At 34.5% G+C, this 23,220-nt stretch overlaps 1 protein-coding gene and 1 pseudogene across 7 annotated transcripts in view; both read left to right on the top strand.

Annotated features, from left to right (window-relative positions):
- PALS2 (protein associated with LIN7 2, MAGUK p55 family member) overlaps positions 1-23,220 on the top strand; it is a 104,266-nt gene that overhangs the window by 41,111 nt on the left and 39,935 nt on the right. For 5 of the 7 annotated variants that reach the window (XR_002125120.1, XM_019652003.1, XM_019652006.1 and 2 more), the window contains exons 2-5: positions 4,883-5,001; positions 14,883-15,035; positions 19,226-19,375; positions 20,150-20,377. Coding sequence is in view for 6 of the 7 variants with exons in the window: in XM_019652003.1 (XP_019507548.1) it covers positions 4,885-5,001; positions 14,883-15,035; positions 19,226-19,375; positions 20,150-20,377 (648 nt within the window). In the remaining variant the exon portion in view is untranslated. Of the gene's footprint in view, positions 1-4,879; positions 5,002-14,882; positions 15,036-19,225; positions 19,376-20,149; positions 20,378-23,220 lie in introns of all 7 variants that reach the window. The other 2 variants (XM_019652007.1, XM_019652010.1) reach the window with 1 other exon arrangement.
- On the top strand, positions 259-879 carry LOC109387850 (coenzyme Q-binding protein COQ10 homolog B, mitochondrial pseudogene; annotated as a pseudogene).

Raw genomic sequence — 23,220 nt, 5'->3', positions numbered from 1 at the left:
GACAAATTTACTAGTTTTTAATTAAATTTCATATAATAAAGAATCAAACAACTTGTGAAGGTCTTCAGGATAACTAAGGGTATATTTTAGTCTTCACTTTTCTTCCCATTTAATTAATTCAGTACAATTATAAAAATGTAAGCACCTTAAGAACCAATATAGAAGATACATCTTTTAAAAGCCTTTATTTAATACAGGAGATGATCATGGCAGCTTAACTGGTCAGAGAGCCCTGAGAAAGGTGGTCTCGGCCTTGGGATGTTGTCTAAAGGCGGCGGCGGCAGCTGGAGCCCCCATCCCAGTGCAGGGGCCTGTGTGGAATGTCAGACATTAGCTTCCTGTGGTACGCGGATGAGCAGGACTCTTCCACCACATAATAAACAAAAAAGAGAATATTCAGAGAGGAGAATTATAGGATACTCTAGGCAGGAAATGTTTGCTGTCGTATCAGGAATAGAGTACAAAGCATTTTGTTCCTCGGTGCAAAAAATCAGATATAATATCAGAGAGATGAGGATACTGCAAAACATGATTAGAAATTGGGTTTCCACCTGTAATGGAGTGCTATTCATCAGTAGTAACCATGGGGAGACCACACTTGGTAAAGGCATCCTGTATCCATGGGAAGCTTTTCAATCACTTGGAGACTGTTCGGGGTTTTAGCCCAGGTCTTCCTGGTTACCCAAGACCTCGTACCTTGTGTTTTTAAATTTCTTTTGAATTTCACTCACTTCTACACTGTCAGCTTGCCACATTATTTTTCGATGAAGTTGTAAAGCAAATGATAGCTGCCATTGAAAGAAGAGTATGTAAGCTGTATGTATGGTCCAGAAACATATACCTCGGGAATTAATGCTTCATCAAGTTCATCACACGTAAAGGGCAAAAAGAACTGGGACTGGTCACCTACTTGTAACTTCAGTTTATTCACTTTTAGAATGTGCCTTTGTCATTTGCTTTCAGGCGTTGGAAAGCATTTGTTCAACCTGGCTTTGATTGTAAACTTGCACCGTGGAAAATTTGCACTTGGAATATGGAACCATGTGTACATAGAATTCAGTCAAGTATAATTCAAAGTAATGTGTACAGTAGAATATTTACAATAATGGGATGGCATCACTATTACTAGAATATTGACATCACCCTTTTGAGCAGAAACTGAAACTAAATTTAAACCTTTTGATTATCACCTTACCTGAGATAAGTTAGTTGAGATACCCAGTATGTATTAACCACATCATGTTTAAGTAATTAAATTCAGACTTTTTGTAACTTTTTGTCATAGGACCTGCCTCATGGGTCAGGATATTTGAGTAACCACCAGATACTTACAGTAAAAACATTGACTTAAAAATACTGTTAATGAAGGTGCCCTGACTGACGCCTTTATTATTTTTAAATTGTTCTTGGGGGTAGTGGTAGATAATTAAATACTATAGTGAGGTTAGCTCCCTGATAAACAGTGAATTTTTTTTTTTTTTGGTGAGTGATCAAGAACTTTAAGCTACTTTTCTTATAGTTTACAACCCTCTTCCAGGTTCTCAGTAGTGCTGATTGTGCGTCAAATTGTGTCTACAACAATGGGCAACAGATGAAGACAAGTTAGTTAATATGTCTCCAGCACCATACATCCCTATTTTCTATTTATTGTGTGTACTCACTTAAATGTATTTCAAACTGATATTTTTATAAGCAAATTAATGTAAAGACTGAAGTGGTAACTTAATAAAGTTAATTTGCTTTAAAAAGTAAATAAATAAAAACCTTTAATACAACTGGAAATTTGAACACCAGCTAGATATTTGATGCTATTAAGGCATTATTGTTACTTTGTTAGATGTTCTAACAGTATTTTGGTTACATTGTTTTAGAAGAGTCCTGATCCATTTAGCCATATATACTGAAATACACCTGGGATTTGCGTTGAAGTCACCTAAGATAAGTGTATAGGGGTACAAAACAAGATTGCCATGAGTTGCTAATTGTTGGAGCTGATAATTATTGGGTTCATTATATTATTTTGTCTTTTATTATGTATGTTTTAAATTTTCTATGATAAAAGTTAAAAATAAAGGCAAGCACAGAATGTCAAAGGAAAGAAAACAGTAATTATGAGAAGTAGAGCTAAGTAAATTTATAGCCACGGGGTGAAAATACTTATAAAGATAATTGATTGTATTGTTTTCTACCTACTTAAAGGTACACATTGGACCTCAAGCAAAATTATGAAATTGCCTTTGTTTATATTCATTTCCTTGTGTCTTCTTTCTTCTTTTTAGCCCAATACCAGTTTACCTTCTTGTTTTAAGGGCACATTTTTTCTCCTGTTCACCTCTTTACTTCCAAAATTGTCACTCATTTACATATACTGAGTAGGAGACTTAAATAATGATGAACTTATCTAGATTTAGCATACAAGGAAAGAATACTTTGGGAGACAGTTCAGTGGCAGAAGTCAAGGAGTAAATCTGATAGAGTGTTAGAAAATTATTTGAGCATTTGGAAAAATTAATGATAGGACTGTGAAAAGTTAGTTGGAACGTTTGGAAAATAAGTTGTAGGAGTCCCTTATGAAAAGCACTAATTGTTGATTTTATAAAAATTTCCAGTGTGGAGATAGGGGAAGGTAAAAGCTTAACCCTCTAGTATTCTAACAAGAAATAAATAGATAATGTCTAAAATGGGTAAATAAAAAAGTAGCAACAATAGCATACATTCAGAAATACAGAAGTGATTAAAGGAACTTAACAAATTCAAAGTAGTTACTTCTGGACAGTAGGATAAATTGGTAGAGGGGCAGAAAGTATGGAACAGAACTGCTATACGAGTATTTTATTATAAGCCACTTAGTATAATCTGGCTTTAACAATGTTTTATTTTAATAAAAATAGAAAATGAATGTAAAAACAAACCATGGAACAGAGAACTGCTATATGTCATTATAAGCCACTTATTACAGTCTGACTTAACAATGTTTATATTTTATTTTAATAAAAATAGAAAATGAATATAAAACAAACAACTGCAGTATTAGTAGACTTATTCTAAAGAAATATCAAGAGGAGATAAAACTAATAAAATTAATCTGAACAAAATTAAGACTATGAAATTGGGTGAAGTGGGGGTCCAGCTTCACTCTCTTGCATATGTATATCCAGTTGTCTCTGTGCCATTTATTGAAAAGACTATTCTTTCCTCCATTGAATTGTCTTGTCACCCTTGTTGAATATCAATTGACCATACATTTATGGATTTATTTCTCATATAATTTTAGTATGTGTCATTCTTTATGCAAGCACTACAGAGCCTTGATTACTATTGCTTTTTAGTCACTTTTGAAATTAAGTGGGGTTTTCCAGCTTTGTTGCTTTTGGAGATTGTTTGGCTATCCTGGTTCCTCTGCATTTCTTACGAATTTTAGAATTTGAGAATAGCTTGTCAATTTCTGCAAAAGGGAGGGGTGGGTAGCTAAGATTTTAATAGGGATTGCATTAAATCTGTGGATCAGTTTGGTGAATAGCAACATGAATATGGGATATCTTTCTATTTATGTAACTTCTTTCAATGATATTTTATAGTTTCGGTGTACAAATCTTGCATTTCTTTTGTTACATTATTTCTAATTTCTAATTTATTGTTTTTGATGCTGTTGTAAGAGGAATGATTTTCTTAATTTTATTTTCAGATTGTTCATTGCTAGTGTATAGAAATACATTTGATGTTTGCATTTTGATCTTGTATCCTGTAACCTTGCTGAACTAATTTATTCTAATAAATTTATTTGTATGTTCCTTAGGATTTTCTATATACAAGTTCATGTCATCAGCAAAAAGAGATAGTTTTACTTATTCCTTTCCAATCTTGATGCCTTTTATTTCTTTTTCTTGCCTAACTGCCTTAGCTAGAACCTCCAGTGCAGCGTTGAGTAGTGGCACGAGTACACATCTTTGCCTTTTTCCTGATGTGGAAAGCGTTCAGTCTTTCACTATTAAGTATGGTGTTAGCTATGGGATTTTTTCCTAGAAGCCGTTTATCAAGTTGAGGAAATTTCCCTTCTGTACCTAGTTTGTTGAATGTTTTTATCATGAAAGGATGTTGGATTTTGTCAAATGCTTTCTTTGTGCCTATTGAGATATCATGTGGTTTTTTTTTTGTTTTTGTACTATTAATATATATTACATTGATAGATTTTCATATGTTGATGAACCATTCTTATATTCCTGAGATAAATTGTACTTGGTCATTGTGTACAATTCTTTTCATATGCTGCTGGATTCAGTTTGCTAGCCTTTTACTAAAGATTTTTGCATCTTCATTTATAAAGGATATTGGCTGTAATTTTCTTTCCATGTCTTTGTCTGCATTTGGCATCAGGATCTCATAGAATAGTTGGGAAGTGTTGCCAATACTTTGTGAAGTATTGGTTTTAATTCTTTAATGTTTGATTGAATTCACCAGTGAAACCATCTGGTTCTGGGTTTGTGAGAAGTTTTCGTGGTTACTAATTCAATCTCTTTACTTTTTATAGATCTATTAAAATTTCAAATTTCTTCTTAAGTAAAGTTTTTTAATTTGAAAAATACAAAGAAAGTGTAAGTTTGTAAGTAAGTGTAAGGTAGTCTGATAAAGCTTAAATGGCATATAAAAACCTGTCCTACCAATTCATGGAAAGTAAATTTGAAACTTATACTGTTTAACAGTTCAGTTTTTTGAAATGTAAATTTGAAACTCATACTGCTTAACAATTCCTTTTTTTTTAATGTGATTTTTCAAGAGTGTTGTTAATGCCTTTTTACTTGAATTATAATCGTATTTCATAATGGCTTGGAATTTAAGGGTGTTTTTTTTCCCTTTTTTTCTTCCTTTTTTTTTCTCTCAGCAGCAATGCAGCAAGTGTTGGATAACCTTACGGAGCTGCCCTCATCTACGGGAGCAGAAGAAATAGACCTAATTTTCCTCAAGGGGATTATGGAGAATCCTATTGTAAAATCACTTGCTAAGGTATACTGGTTTATTCATAAGATTTCTCAAATTATTTTTAAAATTGTTTTTTGCAGAGGTCTATTCAGATATTACTGTTTTAGAACCTAGTGGATATGCCTTAGGCTTAGTTAGCAAATAACACTTAAAAATAGTGAAATCTTTCTGTACACCACTTAGACCACTTTTGCCTTTTCAATGCTGACTTTAAATAAAGGATGAAATGACTCTTAGTTTTAGCCTAACACATTTGAAGTTTTAGGGAAATCATAACTGAACAGTTATGTTATAACGGGACCTGTGAAAAAGACCCTGCTGGTATCTCTGTTTTCATCAGCAAGGTGCTGATTTTATTATACCGTGTACCTGTTTTTCATTTTAGTGCTTGATTTCCTATTTCTATTACTTCCTGAAATCTTGTTTTCCGTTAGATAACCCTGATATTGTAAGTCTGTTAACATAATTAGCTCTTTAGCAGTCTCCTTAGCTCATCCATAAATACAACTTCTTTTGGTCTAGTTTTATTTCACTTATACTGTTGCCCTGTAATTCTTATAAGCATCACTAAAGCTTAGTGTATTAAGTACTTCACATCCCTCCTGTCCCATCCTTTAACATCCCCCAAATGACTGTTGCTTTGAAAAACCTATGTGGCGTTTCCCCTGACCTTTTCTTTACAGAGACATTTCATCAGTGCCAGAGTGTTGATCTCACTCTCTCCTGTGATCGTTTTCTAGCCACAGTCTCTTACTTGTTTTCTTCTAAGACTGCTGAAAAATCATGCCTTTTACAAAGTTTCCCATTGGTAAGAGTGAATTAATAAGGCAGATTCATTTTATTCATAAACTTAATCATTCTAAGATCACATGATATAAGATCCAGTCAAGATTAAGGGGCAGGGGGGAGGTGAAGGGAAAAAAAATTCACGTGATATGAAGGCTTTGGCTTCTAAGTAGAAACTAATCCACTTGCAGATAACCCAACTGGAGTGCTTATTTTTGTAATTTAAAAAAGATTAAAAAAATTTTTCATTTACAGTTGACATTCAATATTCTATTAATTTCAGGTGTACAGCGTGGTTAGACATTTAGATAACTTATGAAGTGATCCCCCTGATAAGTCTAGTACCTCTCTCCCCCCCAATATTTTTGGGGTTTTTTGTTTTTGGGGTTTTTTAAAGATTTTATTGGGGAATTGGGGGAGGGGAACAGACAAGTTGCTATCCTTTTTATTCTTCAGTCTAGTTGTGGAGGACATCGTCGCTTCACTGGCCCATGTTGGTATTGTGATCATTGCGCTCTTCCTGGGTGAGGCAGATCGGTTGCTGGCCACTGGAGAGCCGCTCACGGCGGCTCTTTGTAGCTCTCAGGGCTGCCAGCTGCTTACACCGGCTGCCAACCACTCACGGTAGCATGGCAGCCCACTGCATCAGAGGCTGCAGCCTATGCCTTCGCCGACGACTCACAGCAGCCCAGCTCCAGGTCAAGCTGTTGTTCACCATCTTAGCTGTAGAGGGCAGTGTCACTGGCCCTCATGTGGGATCCAAACTGGGGCCCTGCTGCTCAGAGCTGGCGTCCCAAGCCAGCTCTTAACCAATGCGCCATTTGGCCAGCCCTGTTTCACTTTCTTATCATTTGAGTGTTCACTGGAGTAGCACACTTAGTTTCCTTTAAGAGCTTTTTGGTTGTATTCACAACTTGGCTAACTGTTTGGCACAATAGGCCTAACTTCCAGCCTCTCTTGGCCTAAGCTTTAGTGCCTTCCTCACTAAGCTTAATCATTTCTAGCTTTTGACTTAAAGTGAGAGAAGTGTGACTCTTCCTTTCACTTGAACACTTAGAGGACATTGTAGAATTATTAATTGGCCTAATTTCAAAATTACTGTGTCTCAGGGAGTAGGGAGACCCAAGGAGAAGGAGAGAGATGGGGGAACTACTGGTTGGTGGAGCAGTCAGAACACACACATTTATCAATTAAGTTCACCTTATGGTTCCTGGTGTGGTTCATGGTGCCCCAAAACAATTACAGTAGTAACATCAAAGATAACTACTTAGAGATCACCATAACAAATTTAATTATGATGAAGAAGTTTGAAATATTCTGAGAATTACTAAAATGTGACACAGAGATACAAAGTGAACAAATGCTGTTGGAAAAATTGCTTGACACAGGGTTGCCACAACCCTTCAATTTGTAAAAAATATATCTGTGAAGTGCATAAAGCAAAACACAATAAAACAAGATATGCCTATACATATGTACATACATAAATTAAGGGATTGGAAGGCTCAGTACTCTTAATATGTTTATTCTCCACAAACTGAACTGTAAATTCTGTATAATCCCTGTCAAAATTTTGGGCTGACAAGATGATATTGAAATTTATAAAGGACCTAGACTAGTCTACACAATTTTGAAAAAGAACAAAATTTGATGTCTTCCACGACCTGATTTCAATGATTATGATGACCCCAGTAATGAAGATAATGTAATATTGGCAGATAGAGCAATGGCACGGAGTAGAGTCCAGAAAGAGACCAACACATATATGACCAATTGATTTTTGTTAATAGTGCCATGGTAATTAAATGAAGAAATGCTAGTCTTTTCAATAAGTGTTGCTGGAATAATTGAATATTTATATGCAAAAAAAATGACCATCTTTTTCCTCATGCTGTATGCAAAAATTAGCTTAAAATAGATCATAGATCTAAATTGTAAGAGGTAAGACTATAAAACTTCTAAAATAACACATAAGGAAAAACTCTGTGACTCTGGGTTAGAGAAAAATCTCTTAAGATATAAAAAGCATGAAATTTAATGAAAAATTTGACTAGAATTGTATCAAAATTAAAAACTTTTCCTCTTCAAAAGACACCATTACGAAAATGAAATGGCAAGCTATAGCCTGGGAGGAAATATTTACAAAACATATATCCTAAAAAAAACTGCTCATTTGTTGCCGGTAGCAATGAAAAATGGTATAATTCCTTTGGAAGACAGTCTGGCAGTTTCTTACAAAGCTAAATATAGTGTTACTACCATGCAATCCAGCAGTTGCTCTCCTTGATATTTACCCGAGTTGACAATTTACTCGTATGTACACACAGAATCCTACACATGAATGTTTATGACAGCTTTATTTATAATTCATAACTTGGAAGTAATGAAGATGCCCTTCAGTAGATGTGTGGATAAACAAAAGTGTGGTACATCCATACAATGGAATATTACTCAGTGATAAAAAATAATGAGCTATCAAGCCATGAAAAAACATGGAGAAACCTTTAATGCTTATTGCTAAGCAAAAAAAAGCAGTCTAAAAAGGCTACATACTATATGATTCCAACTATATGACATTCTAGAACAAGCAAAAACTATAGAGTACAAAAAAAAATAGTTGCCAAGATTTGGGAGAGGTCAAAGGAGGGGTGAATAGGTAGAGCACAGGACATTTTTAGGGCAGTGTAACTATTCTGTATGCTACTGTAAAGATGGATAAATATCATTATGCATTTGTCAAAATCCATGGAACTGTATAACACAAAGAGTGGGCCCTAATGTAAACTATAGACTTAATAACAGTGTATCAATATTAGCTCATTAATTATAACATGTATCACAAATATTTCTTCTGTTCCCTTTTCTCATTCCCCTTGTGATAGTCACATTATAGTATGTTACATCTTTGTAATTGTCCCTTATTCCTTAGGTATTCTGTTCCATGTTTCATCCCTTTTTCTCTTTGATTTTTAGTATGGGAGGCTTCTATTGACATATCTTCTGGCTCATTGATACTTTTACATGTATCAATGTTATTGGCCATTTGTACATCTTTGGAGGAATGTCTGTTCAAGGCCCTTTGCCCATTTTGAATCAGGATTTTTGTTGTTGTTGAATGTTAGAAGTTCTGTATGTATTCTGGATATTACTCTCTTATCAGGTATATGAGGTCTTACAATTAAGTTCGCAAACTCATCCCAGAAAAAGTGCTACATACTTCATTGCTCAATATCACTACAGTCACTTTTGAAGTACTCCCCTTGGGAAGCTATGCACCGATGCCCTAGTCCACCCTTCAAAGCAATTTTGGAACTCTTTTTCTGGAATGGCCATAAGAGCTGTCATCATATTACCCTGATGTCTTGAATATTATCAAAATGTCTTTCTTTCAGTATTTCTTTTATCTTTGGGTAAAGAAAGAAGTCATTGAGGGCCAGATGGGGTGAGTAGGGAGGGTGTTCCAATAGTTATTTGTTTACTGGCTAAAAAATCCCTCACAGACTGTGCCGTGTGAGCTGGTGCATTGTCATGATGCAAGAGCCATGAATTGTTGGTGAAAAGTTCAGGTTGTCTAACTTGTTCACGCAGCCTTTTCAGCACTTCGAAATAGTAAACTTGGTTAACTGTTTGTCCATTAAGTACAAATTCATAATGACTAAACCCTCTGATATCAAAAAAGGTTAGCAACACAGGTGCAACAAGTTTGTGAACTTAATTGTCTGACCTGTATAATTTGCAAATATTTCTCCTGTTCTGGTGGTTGCCTTTTTACTATTGATATTGTCTTTTGGTGCACAAAGTTTTAAAATTTTCATGAAGTTTAATTTACCTATTCTTTCTTTTGTTGCCTGTGCTTGTAGTGTCATATCCTAGAAATCTGCCAAATCCAGTGCTGTGAAGCTTTTGCCCTATGTTTTCCTCTAAGAGTTTTATAGTTTCAGTTCTTGCATTTCTATCTTTGACCCATTTTGAGTTAATTTTTTCTTTTTATACAGTGTTAGGTAAGTGTCCTACTTCATTGTCTTGCATGTGGATATCCAGTTTTCCCCAGCATCTTTGTTAAAAAAGAAAACCATTCTTTCCCCAGTCAATAGTCTTGGCATCCTTGTCAAAAATTATTTGGCTATATATGTGAGGATTTATTTCTAGATTATAGTCCATTAGTATGTACACCTGTCTTTGTACCAGTACCATACTGTTTTGGTTATTGTAGTTTTGTAGTTAATTTTTGCAATCAGGAAGTGTCAGTCATCTTACTTTGTTCTTTTTCAGGATTGTTTTGACTCTTCTGGGTCCCTTGTGATTCCATTTTAATTTTTAGAATCAGCTTGTCAATTTCTACAAAGAACTCTGGTGGGATTCCAATGGGCATTGTATCAAATCTGTAGATAATTCTGGGGAGTGTTGCCATCTTAACAATGTTAACTCTTTAGAACCATGACCATGAAATGATTTTCCATTTATTTAAATCTTTAAATTTTTTCAACGATATTTTGTAGTTTTCAGACTATAAGTTTTACACTTCTTTTGTTACATTTACTCTTAAGTATTCTTTTCAATGCTATTATGAATGGAATTATTTTCTTAATTTGAATGTCAGGTTCATTGGTAGTGTATAGAAGTACAGTGGATTTTTGTCATTGAGCTTGTATCCTGCAACCTTGCTGAGCGTGTTTATTGGTTCTAATGGTATTTAGTGGATTCCTTAGAATTTTCTAAATACAAATTATGAATAAAAATAGTTTTACCTCTTTCTTTCCAATCTAGATACCTTTTATTTCTTTTTCTTGACTAATTGCCCTGACTAGAACCTCCAGTATAAATGTTGAATGGAATGGTGAGAGGGAGAAAACATCTATTGAATATAATAGTATTCACTACTAAATATAATAGTAGCTGTGGGTTTATCTAAAATCGAAATCTTGGGGTTTTTTTTCACATGATTCCATATCAGTACCTGTAGTCTTCTACCATATCCTCACCAATACGGTATGTTATCAGAATTTTTATTTTTGCCAATCCGGTAAGGAAAAAGAAAAAGTGTTTTCTTATAGTTTTAATTTGTACTTCTTTTATCATGAATGAGGTTCTTGTGTATCTTGTGTATCTTTTCACAAGATTAAGGAGTATTTGTATTTCCCTTTCTGTGAATTTTCTGTTCATATTCTTTGCCCATTTCTCTTAATGTGTTATTGATCGTATTCTTATTGGTTTGAAATTAGTCTTTTGTATGTAATATGATTTGTAAGTATTTTGACCCTAGTTTGTCATTTGTATTTTGACTTTGCTGATTTTTGACAAGAGATTTTAAATGTTTATGTAGAAACATAAACATTGGGGGCTTTTGTTTGTTTGCCTAATTTATAGCTTCCAGAGTTTGAATCATAGTTAGAAAGGTCTTTTCCACTCAAAGATTATAAAAAGATTCTTTTATTATTCTCCCTGAATACTATTAAAGTCAAGCTTTTTAAAAAGATTCTTTTTCCTTTTAAAAAATATAACAGATTTCCATTTCTAGTTTTTTGACATCTGTGTGGTTCTAATTCTATATACATCTCTAAGAGTGGCTCAGCAGTGTCATTTAGAAGCTTCCCTGAGTATCTTGAAATATATTATGTAATGTAAGAATATGAATTCCTTTGGATTGAGTGGATGATTTCTGACAAGTTCTTTACTCATTAGAGAATTCCATTCTAATTTACTTACACTTATTCATCCATTTTTTTTGTTCAGAGCTAATGTCATTCTTTTGGATATAATATATGCAGAAGCAAAATAAAAATTGAGCTCTCCATCCCCTTTGTTTCATTTCTACTTCCTGCTCAAATTCTTGTTTATTTTGTGGACTTCTCTTCATCTTTCTTGTTCTAAAGTCTCTAGAATAAAAGAAGAGGATAACTCTTGACCACAGTTAAACTTTTTCCCATTTACTTAGCTTTATTAAGAAATATTTAACAAGCAACTGCTGCATACTTAGTTATGTTCTAAGAAGATAGAAACAAAGTTTTTAATATTTTGGTCCTTTTAAGGGAGAAATGCAAGGTTACTACACATAATAATAACATTATCACTACTAGATATTAGTATCTGTCACTTTAGATATAGGCCACAGTTTTTGCTAAAAAAATTATTTTTTGTTTGCAAGCATGGTTGGACTGTTCTTGGGTGAATTACCCAGAAGTTGTGAAAGAGCTTTTTCTCCTTTGCAGTTTGTTTTTCTAAGGTGTAGTAATGAGTAGGATTCTCGGAACTGGGCATAAAAGAAGGCTCTGCCATGTCTGTGGCAGGTGACATATATTTTTATTGAGTTTGCTAGATTTCTGCTAATGGTTTTTCTTAAAGGAAACAAGATTCATTTATTCGAATAGCATATGATTCGTCTGTCAATCAGGTCAGTTTTCAGTGTTTCCTTTTTCTTTGGTTTGATTAATTAAATTCAAGTTGGCACTTGCTTCTTGAAAGCTATTAAATAAATTCTGACTTTAAATTTCTTTCACAATATCTTGGAGCTTAGAAAGTTACATATTAACAAATATGGATCTGCATTTGCTTTCTTAGAAAAAGCAAAATTGATCTCAGTGGAACCCAACTATATTTCAGAAATTGGTTTTCCATGTTAATATAATTCTAGCTGCAGTTTCACTAAAAAACTTTTATCTTCCTCTGAGAATTTCCGTATTGTACAGTGAAATCCTTTTCTACCATAGAACCAGTCTGTGCAGTTGATGTAAAAAAACCTTCAGGCATATTTTTTTATAATTCTACCTCTTACTTCTTTGTTCTCTCTTGCCAGTAGTCTGTCCACATTCCCACCTGTCCCCACCCAGTTGGGCACAATAAGGTAGGTGAACATAGAAAAAGGAAGGCAACTATTTAAGAGTTTTGGAGTCAGTGACCATTTCTGTTCCTCTTTGTCGCTAAGTCTTGAATTGAACCAATATCTGCCAGTGTCTAAAGTATTATTACTATATGCTGATCATGTAACATTGGATATTATAAAAAATATATTGACATAATACCTGAAAATTGTAAGCCAGTCGTTATCTGTTTCCTGGAGAAAGAGGTAGTCTTTATAGCTCTTAAGTAGAGCAGAAGGGTGAAAGTTGAAGGAGTGAGTGGTATCCTGAACCATAGGAGTATAAAATAACCAGGGGAATAGATGTGGTGGAGCAGAATTAACACATCTGGACTAGAAGAGCCATGCTGAAGCAGCAATTCACCTGGCAGTCAGTGAGAGCGTCTCTCACATATTTAAATAAGTGAAACTATGGCATCCAGTATGAGATTGAATAATTAACTGCAAGGTGATGTTAGCATGGCTTTCTGTATAGTGATAAAGTCAAATAAGCTTTAGTAGGTAAGAGCTCAAGCCTTGATATTAGACAACCTGACTCTGCCACTTACCAGTACTGTCAACTCAAGAAAATCACTTTAATCTCATTTTGCCTCAAGCGTCTTTGTCTGTGAGGTGAGGACGGCGATAACATACTACCCTTTGCTGAATACACACACACACTCACTGTACTGAAACTGAAACTGTAGTTTCTGACACACACAAAAAAGCCCTCAGTAAATGTTAAGGTTTTTTTCTTAAGCTTTCTTTTACCATCATAAGAGTGTTAAAGTATTGCAAGGTTAATGATGCTAAATTACATATTTATTAAGGCAAATATCTGTATTAAAATAGCAATTCTAGCTTGTTTTGTAAAAGTTAACTAATTATGTACATTATTTTCATTTTTTCCAATGTTGATATTCATTCCATGATATATATTAAGTGTCCTCATTATCCTGTCCTTATCAGGCTTTCAGAAAATTACACATTTACCTATTCTCATTCTTTGTGGTATTTTTCTAGTCTTAATTTTTTTCTTATCGAAGCCTAATAGAAACTTTTCCCTCTGTTTAAATTACATGTGGTCTTTTGACATTTTCTTTGTTTAATAGCAGTCATAATTTCTTTTTTATCAGTTTATTTCATATGACTTAAAATTTATTCTTCTGAGGTGTTTTGTGAAAATGTAGCTTAATATATAGCCCCCCTTCCACTTAAAAACTTATTTCACTTTGTGAATCACCTGAAAAAAAACACATTTAAATGAAAAAAATTTCACTTAAAAAATTAGAATGTATATTTATACTCTGAAGGATACAAATACAAAACTTTGTATTGTAGAAGTAACATCTAAAGTATTGATATTATAGGTATCAGATAAAATTTAATTGATACTGTTGCCACTTGAAATTTGGATTTTTCTTCACATGCAGAAATGAATCTTAAAACATTTAGCGTAAGACTTGTCATTTTACATAGTTTCATTTATAAACTAAATCTTAATAATTATGCTTTGCCTGTCTTCAAAATCAGACAGCAACCATTTATCAGAAAAACAAAGAATACTAAAAGATGACTGAGTAGTGTTCATTCTCAGTTTGAAATTAAAACTCTGCTTTACTCCCACTATTCAAGGATAATTAGGACTACATATTTCCTGTGACAGTGTGATTCATGGTCTATTTTTCTGTGGAAAAGATTGTGAGATTTTTTTTAAAAACAGCTTAAGATACAGAGACCTGAAATCCTGTGGCCCTTCAGGGTCCAGTTCAAGAGCCGCCTTCCCTGAACTGACTTTTTTCAAAATTGGAAAATGGTAGCTTTAGGATTCAGGGGTTCCCAAAATGATTTTTATTATTTTTTGAATGGTAACCTATACAATGATTATGTTCCTAGTCTTTATTTTTATTGGATTTACTTAAATAAAGCACGAAGAGTCTATCTAGAGTTCAAGCCCAGACTAGAAAGTCATTAGGAAGTTCTGTTAGGTAGGAAATATGTTTTTTAAACTGTCATCCAGCCTGTTTAGTTTGTTCATAGTTTAGTTTTAAAAATGAGTTTTCCATTACTTTTAGGATAGGAAGAGGGGCCAAGATTTATTAATACTGCAAAATAACAATAACTAAAAAAAAATCTATAATATTGCCTCTGATTGACATATTCAATTTGCTTCAGTGAATCAAATCTCCAAGTAAGCTTTTCAAAAAAGAAGCAAATTAAGAAGAAAACCACAGTCTGAAGCAAAATAATGTGTTCTTACTTTAACATACCGTTGCCTTTTCAGGCTCATGAGAGGCTAGAAGATTCAAAACTAGAAGCTGTCAGCGACAATAACTTGGAATTAGTGAATGAAATTCTTGAAGATATCACTCCTCTAGTACCTGTGGATGAAAATGTGGCAGAACTGGTTGGTATCCTCAAAGAGCCTCACTTCCAGGTAAGCTTCCCCTGTCACTCTTCTCTCTAAGTCCTCTATGTTCCCGAAGTATTCTCCTTTAGTAGTTACATTCCAGTTTAAGGTGATATTTTTAAAGATTATTTAGGGCCATATTTTGTAAATACGGGAATTCCAACATAGGTATTTTAATATCCTGGCATGCTGAGGATATATAAACAGACACACATCATATACACTACATAAATGTATGACCTCTGTCACAGAAATACATGAAAATGGGGTTTTCTTTGTGTAATTAAGAAAAAAAAAAACAGCAACCCTGATTCACCATCAGACCACAAGCTAGAGAATTTTTTATTCTTGTGATGGTGGATTTTTCTTCCTCACCACCAGTTTCCTGGCCCTCCTTGGGACCCATATATGCATCTTCAGTATTGTTTCTAAGATCAGGATATAGTTGATGGTCTTGGAACAAAAGAAAGCAGTGTAAGGATGGAAACTATTACATACCATACTTTTGATAGGTACCAAAAATAAGTGCAGTTTAAGCATTGGTCTATATCAGTGAAGAGTTCATCATTTTAACAAAGAAGAATCAGTTTCAGAAGAGAAAGAGGGTGGGGGAAGATTTCTTATAAATCTGTAATTAAGACAGTATGGTTTTTGGGTCAGTATTAGAAAAATAGGTTAATAAAGGAGAATAGAAACCCCAGAATTACACCCACACACATATGGCAACTTGATTTATAATAGAGATATTCCATTTTAGTGGAGAAAGAATATTTAATAAATGGTCCTAGGATAGAAGAATAAAGCATCATCTGCTTTCCACTGCAAATCTTAGTGTTGAAAATCAAATGGCAACACCTGTTTGCTTTTTCTCAAAGACTTTCCATGACTCTCCAACAATGTTACTGTAAAATATGAAGATTTATAATGAGATTGTATATTTCTACATAAATCAGTATTTTAGGTACAAAACAATGGACACATATCAGAGCCATCTTTTATGCAGGGGCCGGTTGCTTGAGGCCTTCTAAGACATACTAAGGTATTTGGACTTTATCCTGAGGACAGTGGGAAACCTTAGGCAGGGATGAGAGGAGGTATTAAACAGGGAGAGGGCAGGTTGTGGAGCTAGAGTATTAAGTACTAAGGCAAGAAATTGTGATGGAAGTATAAAAATGTGAGGATTTTCAAGTTTTAAGCAGTAAATCAGCTGGACTTTATGATTGGTTACATGTGACAGTTGCAGAAGAGAGATGTGGAAGGCTGATTAAGGATAGGCTTTCTGACACAATTGATGGCATCCACTGAGATGTGGAGCACTCTAGGAAAGACTGTTTTGGACATGTTGATATTAAGGTAACTGCCTATTTTAAGTTTGTGATACTTCAGAAGCATCTGGGTAGAGCTTTCAGACATGGTATATATATTTTTAAATAAATGTATAAGATTTAATAAATATATAAATTTATATAAAGTTTTAAAAATATATAAAATTAGAAAATATAAGCAACCAAAAATATAAAACTTAAGACATAGCATTCTTTTTTTTTTTTATTAAAGATTTTTATTGGTGAATTGGGGGGGATGGGAACAGTGCTGGGGAATTGGGGGAAGGGGGACAGACAAGTTGCTGTCGTTTTGTTCTTCAGTCTAGTTGTGGAGGACGTTGCTTCACTGGCCCAAGTTGGCACCATCATTGCGCTCTTCCCAGGCGAGGCAGATCAGTCGCCGGCTTCTGGACGGCCGCTCACTGCGGCTGCTGGCCGCTCACGCTGGCTGCTGGCTACACACGGTAGCCCATGGCAACCCACTGCCACAGGGACTGCAGCCCACGCCGTCGCCGGCGACTCACAGCAGCCCAGCTCCAGGTTGAGCTGTTGTTCAGCATCTTAGCTGTAGAGGGCAGTGTCACTGGCCCTCATATGTGGGATCCGAACCGGGGCCCTCTGTCATCCCAAGCGAGTTCTTAACCATCGCGCCACTCGGCCGGCCCCCAAGTCATAGCATTCTTACTACCCAAATTACTGTACTATCATAGTATGTATTCCTCCATTTTTTTCTATGCATAAATTACATATTTTTTTTCTTTACTGATTGACATCACTTTCTATTCGCTATCTTGTAACTTACCCTTCTCTTCAATCATTGATTTCCACTTTTCTATTTCATTGGACCCCCATCTCATGTAGTGCACATACTATATTCAGATGTCTTTACTTGATGCCAAAATATTCTTTATAGCTGGTTTGTACATACAAGCTTCCAACCTAGGTTTGTGTGTAGCATCTGGTTAGACCATCCCTCTCCCCCTTGATTATGATGTTGATCTTCTGAAGAGACCAGGCTGTGGTCCTGCAGAATGTCCCACTCCCTGGATGTGTCGGGTTGCTTCCCTACTATGTTGTTTAGTTGTTCCGTTTCCTGTAAACAGAAGCTATAGCTAAAATGTTGATGATTCAAGTTAATTATTTGGAACTAGAATGTATCTTAAGTGATGTGATGCAACATGAATTAGAATGCATCAGAAGATGTATAATATCTGGATGGCTCACCACAATTGATGCTGAGATGGGTCCCTTGAGTGAGGGCAATGACAGTCTAATCCTTCCTTTGAAAGCCTTTCCAGTAGGAAGTAATCTAGTGTGTTATTATCTCAGCATTATACAAATGCTGTTTCCTTTCAGCCATTTCTGTACTGACGTACACACACTAATAATCCCTGAATCAATATTTTCATTAGAGGTTGCAAAATGACATTTTTCAAATTCTCTCGTTCCACATTTATTAGCTGGTGTTCCTATATAAAATAGAGCTTTTCCTTATCAAGTGGACTGTTCATTTACGCTGCAATGCATTTCCTACTGAAAAGTCAGGGAAATGCTTGATGCTTCCCTTTACTAATTTTCAAAGTAAAGAATTGTTTAAAGTAGCAATCTTAAATAGTAACATATTTTTTTTCAGTCCTTTGTTTTTTCAATAGCACTATGGATTTATGGGTTTTTAATTTATTATTTTTCAATCTTCTACAGTCAACTCTTTTTTATTTTCAAATTACCATCATTTTGTCCAGTTGTAGGCAGATTTTTAGTATATGAATCTGAAGCTCATAAGAGTTCTGGACCAAAGATATTAAATTGGGATTTATCAATGTTTAAATAGTGGCGCAAGTCACAAGAGTAGATAATACTCCTTCAGAAGAGAGTATAGGGTGAAAGCTAAGCAGCCCAGTTTAGAGATTTGAGTGACTTGCAGCATTTATAGAAAAAATCCTTACATATGGATTTGTGAATTTTTTCTTTTTTGAAATTTTTCTTTACTTTATTGCACATATTTTTGTGAAATGACCAGAAATTGCTAGTTAAATCCAAATGCTGTTTATTTCTATTCTAAACCTGATGATATTTGCTCCCTTCTTTCTGTTTTGATTTATTGTTTTTGAACTTGCATTTCATTTAGTCAAAATTTTTTAAATTTAGCTTTATGTAGAGTATACCCCATTACAGTATAAATGAAAAATAAAAATAAATTCCTAGAAACCTAGATCAAAGTCATCTATGATGACAGCATGATGATGATATGTGTGTGTGTGTGTGTGTGTAACACACACACACACACACACACACACACACACACATATATATATCAAATGTAGAAGGTAAAAGTAAATTATATTCAGGATCATTACTGGCTCTTTTTTCCCCTAAAAATGTATATTTTATGGACTACAACCTTTATTGGTAATACAAAATTTCCTATCATTACATAAGATGCTCATATTTTTTCATTTTCTATTGAGCATGTTTTTAACAAACATTTTGTACATATAAAAATTATATGGTATAATTAACATAACAATTTTAATAGGATTTGGTGGTAAGTATTGAATGATGATGACTGTGATGACACCAGTGGGAATGAAATCCAGTGCCTCCATTGTACCCCACTTGGAAATCTACTTTCAGTTTCCACTGAACATGCCACTTTAAAAAAAAGTCACAAAACTCTTATCAAGCTCTTCAAACCTTTTAAAACAAGGAATACGATATTGTTTGATAATTAAAAATATTTTTACAAAAAGATTCTATATGCATTTGACTTAACTCTTATTTGTGGATTGAATATGTGCCTTGGAAATTTTTAATACTCCACTGGGATAATGAGCTAAGTTATCTTTAATAACTTATTGCATGATAATTAATGGCTATTTTGAATCCTTACAGTCACTCTTGGAGGCCCATGATATTGTGGCATCAAAGTGTTATGATTCACCACCATCAAGCCCGGAAATGAATAATTCTGTCAATAATCAGTTATTACCAGTAGATGCTATTCGTATTCTTGGTATTCACAAAAGAGCTGGGGAACCATTGGTGAGTAGATAAATTGGTGCCTTCTTACATCTGAAATCTGACATACTTGTGGCTCAGTCATTACTCTTATTTTTTTCTCTTTCATAATTTGTATTATTATGAAAACTTTATTTGTGTTGGTTTTATTAGCCTTTTATGGTCTATGAATAAAATACAAAGCTGATGTACTCTCAACTTTATTTAGAATACAGAGTTAAACCAAAATAAAAAATTAAACTGAAATAGAGGCCAGAAGAAGTTTGCCAGTGGGTAGCAAAAATTTCAGAAGACAAGTGCTTCATTTTTTCCCTATACCCTTTGAAGAAATGAACTCAGGTTGCTGGCTAATGACAGTATCAAAACACAGAAGAAAGTTGTTATTAAAAAGTGAAAACATGGTAGGACTCTTTAAATAGTGAAGTTCACAATTTCCTGCTAAATTATCATTTCTGGGTCCTGATTATAAGAACAGTGAAATGGGAAAAAAGCCAGGAATAAGGCCATCAGAATGCACAACTCTCTTTTCTTATTCCTTTGAGCTTCCTTTTATCTTGTGGAATGCAGGCTAATCCATGTTTCATTTTTAAGGTTAAAGGGTGGTCTATGTTGTCACAGTTGCACATGGTTTAATGAGATTAGCATATTGAAACAGGAGAGAATATGGGAAAAACAGGAATGATTCACTTACCTGCTTTTAGATTTACTTTCTTATATGTATGAGCATGTTCATGAGTATTTAAGATTTTTTTCTAAAAATCTAAAATCAATGACAATTCCATTCCTTATTTCCTTTAGGGTGTAACATTTAGGGTTGAAAATAATGATCTGGTAATTGCCCGAATCCTTCACGGAGGCATGATAGATCGACAAGGTCTGCTTCATGTGGGAGATATCATTAAAGAAGTCAATGGCCATGAGGTTGGAAACAATCCAAAGGAGTTACAAGAATTACTGAAAAATATTAGTGGAAGTGTCACCCTAAAAATTTTACCAAGCTATAGAGACACCATTACTCCTCAACAGGTGAGTAATAAAATTTTTGGTAATATTAAGAATACTTTATTTCTTTAATCACACTGTTGAATATAACCACCAGTTGCTACTCTTTTGCTAAAGAAAAGAGAAAAAAAATCCAATTTAATTGTTTGAATTGCCTTATTTTGTCTTTCGTCTTGGGTGAAATTTTGAATTTTTAAACAATTAACATTTTAAAACAATTTACAGTAGTAAGCTATAAAGGAATTAGTAAAAAATCGCTTTGTGAATACCGTGAACCCTGCTATTTCAATTACGTACAGCTAGGTATCAGAAAAACCATAAAGCCTTTTAGTCATTAGTCTATCAAACATTTTGATACCTATTTTATGTTCCAAGTCCTGGGGAACATAAGAATGTAGTCCAATCACCTATAGCTTAGTGTTCATGTGATGGGCTAGAGGGTGGGTCCAGACTGAAAAGAATCTTGCACACCTGGTTTGTATACATTTGATCTGTATTTTTAAACAAATTTTTAGGTAAAATAGATTATTGAACAGGGGAATGTTTTAATGACAATGATCATTGAGCCGCATTATGTTGAGTGAATTTCAGAAAGAAGAGATGAGATTTGTGTAACCAGGCAGCAGGTTTTCGAAGGTGTGAGGTGATTTGTGAAAGACTCTAATGAAAGGTTGTGATGATTGCCTGGGCTCAAATACCAGTGCTGCTATTTAGGAGCTTATCTTCTCTGCTTCATTTTCTCACGCATGTAGTTAGGGATAATATTTCTTTTTGCAGAAGATTGTTTTGAGGATTAAATGAGTTCGTTCATGTAAAGCTCTCATGGAAGCACCTGGCACATAGTGCGTGCTTAACAAGTGGCTGCTGTTGTTGTGGTGATGGTGGGGGTGTGAGGTATTGTGAGGCAGTGGCATGTGATAGAATTGTAAAGAAAGAAACGTGATAAAGTAATTGCAAAGAAACAATTGACGATTATGGTAGGAGTGTTGGAACTGAGGAGAGGGTTTTCAAGACGAGACAATGTAGAAATAGGAAATATCTGCCAATGTATTAGATGCCTTTAATTGTTCAGGTTTATTCTAGAAATTTATTGTTTCATGTGTGAATGAAATTGTATGTTTTTTACCTAAGGTACTGCCAGTGTATTTTATTCTTATATTGTTGACATGAAAATTTTAAAGCCTAATTTTTATATTTCCATGTAATTCTTTGAAATAATATGTGTTGAATACCTGTTTTATATTGCTTATTGGAGGATGGATACAAATTTTAGTATGTAAACTGGACTTCTGAGTGAACATAGGCTTGTAATGCACTTTGGTTGAAATGAAGGTAGAGACCTTGTCGTCAAGGAAAAGAATCATGAAAGAAATGGTACTAGAAAATAGACATTTCATATCACCAGTATATTTCAGACTACCTTTATTCCTCAATTGCTACATTTCCATTTGGACCTGAATAGATTGGAAAAGTAGAACCTAAGATTTTTTTTTAATATTTTTTTTAATTTTTCAATTATAGTTGACATACAATATTATATTAGTTTCAGGTATACAACTACTAGTTGTTAGAAATTTGTATAACTTATGTAGTGATCACCCCGATAAGTCTAGTACCCATCTGACACCACACATAGTTATTACAGTATTATTGACTATATTCCACATGCTGTAGTTTATATGCCATGACTATTTTTATAACTGCCAATTTGTACTTAATCCCTTCACCTTTTTCACCCATCCCCCCAATCCAGTTCCCATCTGGTAACCATCAATTTGTTCTCAGTATCTATGAGTTTGTTTCTGTTTTGTTTATTTTGTTTTTAGATTTCACATATTAGTGAAATCATATGGTATTTGTCTTTCTCTTCTTTAAAAAAATTACGTTAGTTGTGAGAGGAAGATTCACACCCCACACACACATACTCCTCCCCACTCCCCCATGTTCCAAACTCCAGAATCCTTACAGCTCACCATGGTGTAATGGACTTTTACAGGAAAAGTATATTTTTGTAATATTAATAGCTAGGCTTTTGGCCCAAATTCCGTTGTAGATTCTGCACCTGGTGAACTGGTTGGAATGATGTGAAATTCAAGGATATTTAGCCCTATTTTAGGCATAAATTTTTCCCATCTCATGCCTTCTCAAACTGTGGTTTTTATTTAGCCTTTAGAATAGGGAGAGGGTATTGAAATGGAGAAGGAGAGGTCATCCAAGCCTAAGGCAGTGACAGGCCTATCCTACCATAAAAAAGGAAAGAGACTGTAACATGAAGGCTCCCAATGGGAGAGCTAAAACATATCCATATTGGGACATTTTTTAAAGGGAAAGGTGGAGTAATTACAAATTACTGGAATAATAGGCATAAATAAGGCCTGTCCTGGACAAGCTGTGGTCATCTTACTAAGGGACACCAGGGGGAAGGAGCAAGGGCATTTAGGCTTCAGGTCTTTCACTGAAGGTCCACCATGTTGTTCTGTTGGGCCTGCGTCAGCTCTTCCTCGTGATTGCTGGGAGAGCAGATGGAGGCCAGGAGCTCTCCCTACCCAGGGTGGTATTTTTCAAAGCATGGCCAGTAGGCCATCTCTATCAGTATCATTTGAGGCGCTTACTAAAAATCCCAAATATGTCATGAGACCTAAAGATTTATATATTGGGTTGTCGGAAAAGTCATGACGCATTTTTGCAACAAAAAACATAGAAAAAATATGTCATGACTTTTCTGACAACCCAATATTTAAATTTGAAGACCATGGTGACTTAGAAGTTGTAGCGAATTCTGAAGTTCTTCAACTTACATATAGGTTGGGTTCCCAAAGGCTGTTCATAATTCCACTTGTTCATGAAGGCCAAATTGGTAGGAATTC

This window comes from Hipposideros armiger, unplaced genomic scaffold (assembly GCF_001890085.2).
Source record: "Hipposideros armiger isolate ML-2016 unplaced genomic scaffold, ASM189008v1 scaffold_171, whole genome shotgun sequence".
Taxonomy (NCBI): Eukaryota; Metazoa; Chordata; class Mammalia; order Chiroptera; family Hipposideridae; genus Hipposideros; species Hipposideros armiger.
Note: the sequence above shows the minus strand (reverse complement) of the source record. Positions and strands in the feature narration are given on the sequence as shown.